The sequence below is a fragment of the Lampetra planeri genome, unplaced genomic scaffold (genome assembly GCF_965212315.1).
Source record: "Lampetra planeri unplaced genomic scaffold, kcLamPlan1.2.h2 scaffold_137, whole genome shotgun sequence".
In the NCBI taxonomy this organism is placed as follows: Eukaryota; Metazoa; Chordata; class Hyperoartia; order Petromyzontiformes; family Petromyzontidae; genus Lampetra; species Lampetra planeri.
Window position 1 is genome coordinate 237,501 of NW_027614088.1, and position 6,901 is coordinate 244,401.

The 6,901-nt window shown below is 44.1% G+C and overlaps 1 protein-coding gene across 1 annotated transcript in view; it reads right to left on the bottom strand.

The window, feature by feature from the left end:
• Positions 1 to 3,425, bottom strand: part of LOC144739221 (nardilysin-like) — a 28,663-nt gene extending 25,238 nt beyond the window's left edge. Inside the window, exons 1-2 of the mRNA XM_078622190.1 lie at positions 3,375 to 3,425; positions 2,322 to 2,374 (exon numbers count right to left, since the gene is read on the bottom strand). Of these exons, the coding sequence (XP_078478316.1) occupies positions 2,322 to 2,374; positions 3,375 to 3,395 (74 nt within the window). The 5' untranslated portion in view covers positions 3,396 to 3,425. The remainder of the gene's footprint in view (positions 1 to 2,321; positions 2,375 to 3,374) is intronic.
• Positions 3,426 to 6,901: the final 3,476 nt, after the last annotated feature.

The window sequence follows — 6,901 nt, forward strand, 5'->3', positions numbered from 1 at the left end:
TGTGTGGTGAGTCTGTGGGTCTCTGTGTGGTGAGTCTATAGGTCTCTGTGTGGTGAGTCTGTGGGTCTCTGTGTGGTGAGTCTGTGGGTCTCTGTGTGGTGAGTCTGTGGGTCTCTGTGTGGTGAGTCTGTGGGTCTCTGTGTGGTGAGTCTGTGGGTCTCTGTGTGGTGAGTCTGTGGGTCTCTGTGTGGTGAGTCTGTGGGTCTCTGTGTGGTGAGTCTGTGGGTCTCTGTGTGGTGAGTCTGTAGGTCTCTGTGTGGTGAGTCTGTGGGTCTCTGTGTGGTGAGTCTGTAGGTCTCTGTGTGGTGAGTCTGTGGGTCTCTGTGTGGTGAGTCTGTGGGTCTCTGTGTGGTGAGTCTGTGGGTCTCTGTGTGGTGAGTCTGTAGGTCTCTGTGTGGTGAGTCTGTGGGTCTCTGTGTGTTGAGTCTGTGGGTCTCTGTGTGGTGAGTCTATAGGTCTCTGTGTGGTGAGTCTGTGGGTCTCTGTGTGGTGAGTCTGTGGGTCTCTGTGTGGTGAGTCTGTGGGTCTCTGTGTGGTGAGTCTGTGGGTCTCTGTGTGGTGAGTCTGTGGGTCTCTGTGTGGTGAGTCTGTGAGTCTCTGTGTGGTGAGTCTGTGGGTCTCTGTGTGGTGAGTCTGTGGGTCTCTGTGTGGTGAGTCTGTGGGTCTCTGTGTGGTGAGTCTGTGGGTCTCTGTGTGGTGAGTCTGTGGGTCTCTGTGTGGTGAGTCTGTGGGTCTCTGTGTGGTGAGTCTGTGGGTCTCCGTGTGGTGAGTCTGTGGGTCTCTGTGTGGTGAGTCTGTGGGTCTCTGTGTGGTGAGTCTGTGGGTCTCTGTGTGGTGAGTCTGTGGGTCTCTGTGTGGTGAGTCTGTGGGTCTCTGTGTGGTGAGTCTGTGGGTCTCTGTGTGGGGAGTCTGTGGGTCTCTGTGTGGTGAGTCTGTGGGTCTCTGTGTGGTGAGTCTGTGGGTCTCTGTGTGGGGAGTCTGTGGGTCTCTGTGTGGTGAGTCTGTGGGTCTCTGTGTGGGGAGTCTGTGGGTCTCTGTGTGGTGAGTCTGTGGGTCTCTGTGTGGTGAGTCTGTGGGTCTCTGTGTGGTGAGTCTGTGAGTCTCTGTGTGGTGAGTCTGTGGGTCTCTGTGTGGGGAGTCTGTGGGTCTCTGTGTGGTGAGTCTGTGGGTCTCTGTGTGGGGAGTCTGTGGGTCTCTGTGTGGTGAGTCTGTGGGTCTCTGTGTGGTGAGTCTGTGGGTCTCTGTGTGGTGAGTCTGTGGGTCTCTGTGTGGTGAGTCTGTGGGTCTCTGTGTGGTGAGTCTGTGGGTCTCTGTGTGGTGAGTCTGTGGGTCTCTGTGTGGTGAGTCTGTGGGTCTCTGTGTGGTGAGTCTGTGGGTCTCTGTGTGTCTCTGTGGTGAGTCTATGGGTCTCTGTGTGGTGAGTCTGTGGGTCTCTGTGTGGTGAGTCTGTGGGTCTCTGTGTGGTGAGTCTGTGGGTCTCTGTGTGGTGAGTCTGTGGGTCTCTGTGTGGGGAGTCTGTGGGTCTCTGTGTGGTGAGTCTGTGGGTCTCTGTGTGGTGAGTCTGTGGGTCTCTGTGTGGGGAGTCTGTGGGTCTCTGTGTGGTGAGTCTGTGGGTCTCTGTGTGGGGAGTCTGTGGGTCTCTGTGTGGTGAGTCTGTGGGTCTCTGTGTGGTGAGTCTGTGGGTCTCTGTGTGGTGAGTCTGTGGGTCTCTGTGTGGTGAGTCTGTGGGTCTCTGTGTGGTGAGTCTGTGGGTCTCTGTGTGAGTGAGTCTGTGGGTGTCTCTGTGTGGTGAGTCTGTGGGTCTCTGTGTGGTGAGTCTGTGGGTCTCTGTGTGGTGAGTCTGTGGGTCTCTGTGTGGTGAGTCTGTGGGTCTCTGAAGGGTGATGATGGTGGTGATGGTGATGATGGTGGTGGTGATGGTGGTGATGGTGGTGGTGATGGTGGTGATGGTGGTGATGGTGGTGATGGTGGTGGTGATGATGGTGGTGGTGGTGGTGATGGTGATGATGGTGATGGTGATGATGATTGTGATGATGATAGTGATGATGTTGATGTTGTTGATGTTGTTGATGATAGTGATGTTGTTGATGTTGATGTTGATGATGATGATGTTGATGATGATGTTGTTGATGGTGATGATGTTGATGATGTTGATGTTGATGATGTTGATGATGTTGTTGATGGTGTTGTTGATGGTGATGATGTTGATGATGTTGATGATGTTGATGATGTTGATGTTGATGGTGATGATGTTGATGTTGTTGATGTTGTTGATGTTGTTGATGGTGATGATGTTGATGTTGTTGATGATGATGTCTCACCCCAGACTGTGTTTGGTTCTAAGAAAATCAAAGCAAGGTTCCTCCATGTGCATCTGTGACAACAACATCAACATCATCACCATCATCATCATCATCATCAACAACATCAACATCAACATCATCAACAACATCAACATCAACAACATCAACATCATCATCATCATCATCAACAACATCAACATCAACATCATCAACAACATCAACAACATCAACATCATCATCAACAACATCAACAACATCAACAATATCAACATCAACATCATCAACAACATCAACATCATCACCACCATCACCACCACCACCATCACCATCACCACCACCATCACCATCACCACCATCACCACCACCACCACCATCACCATCACCACCACCACCACCACCACCATCACCATCACCACCATCACCACCATCACCACCATCACCACCACCACCACCACCATCACCACCATCACCACCACCACCACCACCATCACCATCACCACCATCACCACCATCACCACCATCACCACCATCACCACCACCACCACCACCATCACCACCATCACCACCATCACCACCACCACCATCATCACCACCACCACCACCATCACCACCATCACCACCATCACCACCACCATCACCACCATCACCATCACCACCACCATCACCACCACCACCACCATCACCACCATCACCACCATCACCACCACCACCATCACCACCACCATCACCACCACCACCACCACCACCATCACCATCACCATCACCACCATCACCATCACCACCATCACCACCACCATCACCACCATCACCACCATCACCACCATCACCACCACCATCACCACCACCACCATCATCATCACCACCATCACCACCACCATCACCACCATCACCACCATCACCACCATCACCACCACCATTACCACCACCATCACCACCATCACCACCATCACCACCATCACCACCACCATCACCACCATCACCACCATCACCACCACCATCACCATCACCACCACCATCACCACCATCACCACCACCATCACCACCACCATCACCACCATCACCACCACTCACCACCAGAAGCTCCATCAGCATGTTCTCCCTGATGGTGCATGGTCCAAACTGCAACAACAACATCAACAACATCAACAACATCAACATCATCATCAACATCAACAACATCAGGTGTAATTTAGTAGTGTGTAGTGTAGTGTGTAGTGTAGTGTATAGTGTAGTGTATAGTGTAGTGTATAGTGTAGTGTATAGTGTAGTGTGTATAGTGTAGTGTATAGTGTAGTGTATAGTGTAGTGTATAGTGTAGTGTATAGTGTAGTGTATAGTGTAGTGTGTAGTGTAGTGTATAGTGTAGTGTATAGTGTAGTGTATAGTAGTGTGTAGTGTAGTGTATAGTGTAGTGTATAGTGTAGTGTATAGTGTAGTGTATAGTAGTGTGTAGTGTAGTGTATAGTGTAGTGTGTAGTGTAGTGTATAGTGTAGTGTATAGTGTAGTGTATAGTAGTGTGTAGTGTAGTGTATAGTGTAGTGTGTAGTGTAGTGTATAGTGTAGTGTATAGTGTAGTGTATAGTGTATAGTGTAGTGTATAGTGTAGTGTATAGTGTATAGTGTAGTGTATAGTGTAGTGTATAGTGTAGTGTATAGTGTAGTGTATAGTGTAGTGTGTAGTGTAGTGTATAGTGTAGTGTGTAGTGTAGTGTATAGTGTAGTGTATAGTGTAGTGTATAGTGTAGTGTATAGTGTAGTGTGTAGTGTAGTGTATAGTGTAGTGTATAGTGTAGTGTATAGTGTAGTGTATAGTGTAGTGTATAGTGTAGTGTATAGTGTAGTGTATAGTGTAGTGTATAGTGTAGTGTATAGTGTAGTGTGTAGTGTAGTGTATAGTGTAGTGTATAGTGTAGTGTGTAGTGTAGTGTATAGTGTAGTGTATAGTAGTGTGTAGTGTAGTGTATAGTGTAGTGTATAGTGTAGTGTGTAGTGTAGTGTATAGTGTAGTGTATAGTGTAGTGTATAGTGTAGTGTAGTAGTGTATAGTGTAGTGTATAGTGTAGTGTGTAGTGTAGTGTATAGTGTAGTGTATAGTGTAGTGTATAGTGTAGTGTAGTGTATAGTGTAGTGTATAGTGTAGTGTATAGTGTAGTGTGTAGTGTAGTGTATAGTGTAGTGTATAGTGTAGTGTGTAGTGTATAGTGTAGTGTAGTGTGTAGTGTAGTGTGTAGTGTAGTGTGTAGTGTAGTGTGTAGTGTAGTGTATAGTGTAGTGTGTAGTGTAGTGTGTAGTGTAGTGTATAGTGTAGTGTATAGTGTATAGTGTAGTGTATAGTGGTAGTGTAGTGTGTAGTGTAGTGTAGTGTGTAGTGTAGTGTAGTGTAGTGTAGTGTAGTAGTGTAGTGTGTATAGTGTAGTGTATAGTAGTGTGTAGTGTAGTGTATAGTGTAGTGTGTAGTGTAGTGTATAGTGTAGTGTGTAGTGTAGTGTATAGTGTAGTGTATAGTGTAGTGTATAGGTAGTGTAGAGTGTAGTGTGTAGTGTATAGTGTAGTGTATAGTGTAGTGTATAGTAGTGTGTAGTGTAGTGTATAGTGTAGTGTAGTGTGTGTAGTGTAGTGTATAGTGTAGTGTGTAGTGTAGTGTTAGTGTAGTGTATAGTGTAGTGTATAGTGTAGTGTATAGTGTAGTGTGTAGTGTAGTGTGTAGTGTAGTGTATAGTGTAGTGTATAGTGTAGTGTATAGTGTAGTGTAGGTAGTGTATAGTGTAGTGTAGTGTAGTGTAGTGTAGTGTATAGTGTAGTGTATAGTGTAGTGTGTAGTGTAGTGTATAGTGTAGTGTATAGTGTAGTGTATAGTGTAGTGTGTAGTGTAGTGTATAGTGTAGTGTAGTGTAGTGTATAGTGTAGTGTAGTGTAGTGTGTAGTGTAGTGTATAGTGTAGTGTGTAGTGTAGTGTGGTATAGTGTAGTAGTGTAGTGTATAGTGTATAGGTGTAGTGTGTAGTGTAGTGTATAGTGTAGTGTATAGTGTAGTGTGTAGTGTAGTGTATAGTGTAGTGTATAGTGTAGTGTAGTAGTGTATAGTGTAGTGTATAGTGTAGTGTAGTGTAGTGTATAGTGTAGTGTGTAGTGTAGTGTAGTGTAGTGTATAGTGTAGTGTATAGTGTAGTGTATAGTGTAGTGTGTAGTGTAGTGTTAGTGTAGTGTAGTGTAGTGTATAGTGTGTAGTGTAGTGTATGTGTAGTGTATAGTGTAGGTGTATAGTGTAGTGTATAGTGTAGTGTATAGTGTAGTGTATAGTGTAGGTGTAGTGTGTAGTGTAGTGTATAGTGTAGTGTATAGTGTAGTGTATAGTGTAGTGTATAGTGTAGTGTAGTGTAGTGTATAGTGTAGTGTAGTGTATAGTGTAGTGTATAGTGTAGTGTATAGTGTAGTGTATAGTGTAGTGTATAGTAGTGTATAGTGTAGTATAGTGTAGTGTAGGTAGTGTAGTGTATAGTGTAGTGTATAGTGTAGTGTTAGTGTAGTGTATAGTGTAGTGTAGTGTATAGTGTAGTGTATAGTGTAGTGTATAGTGTAGTGTAGTGTATAGTGTAGTGTAAGTGTAGTGTATAGTGTAGTGTTAGTGTAGTGTATAGTGTAGTGTATAGTGTATAGTGTAGTGTATAGTGTAGTGTATAGTGTAGTGTATAGTGTAGTGTATAGTGTAGTGTATAGTGTAGTGTAGTGTATAGTGTAGTGTATAGTGTAGTGTATAGTGTAGTGTATAGTGTAGTGTATAGTGTAGTGTATAGTGTAGTGTATAGTGTAGTGTATAGTGTAGTGTATAGTGTAGTGTAGTGTATAGTGTAGTGTATAGTGTAGTGTATAGTGTAGTGTATAGTGTAGTGTAGTGTATAGTGTAGTGTAGTAGTGTAGTGTATAGTGTAGTGTAGTAGTGTAGTGTGTAGTGTAGTGTGTAGTGTATAGTGTAGTGTATAGTGTAGAGTGTATAGTGTAGTGTAGTGTAGTGTAGTAGTGTAGTGTATAGTGTAGTGTATAGTGTAGTGTATAGTGTATAGTGTAGTGTATAGTGTAGTGTAGTGTAGTGTATAGTGTAGTGTATAGTGTAGTGTAGTAGTGTAGTAGTGTAGTGTAGTAGTGTATAGTGTAGTGTAGTAGTGTAGTGTAGTAGTGTATAGTGTAGTGTATAGTGTAGTGTATAGTGTAGTGTATAGTGGGTAGTGTAGTGTATAGTGTAGTGGTATAGTGTAGTGTATAGTGTAGTGTATAGTGTAGTGTAGTGAGTGTATAGTGTAGTGTATAGTGTAGTGTAGTGTAGTGTATAGTGTAGTGTATAGTAGGTAGTGTAGTGTATAGTGTAGTGTATAGTGTAGTGTATAGTGTAGTGTATAGGTAGTGTATAGTGTAGTGTATAGTGTAGTGTATAGTGTAGTGTATAGTGTAGTGTAGTGTGTAGTGTATAGTGTAGTGTATAGTGTAGTGTATAGTGTAGTGTAGAGTGTAGTAGTGTAGTAGTGTATAGTGTAGTGTATAGTGTAGTAGTGTAGTGTAGTGTATAGTGTATAGTGTAGTGTAGTAGTGTATAGTGTAGTGTA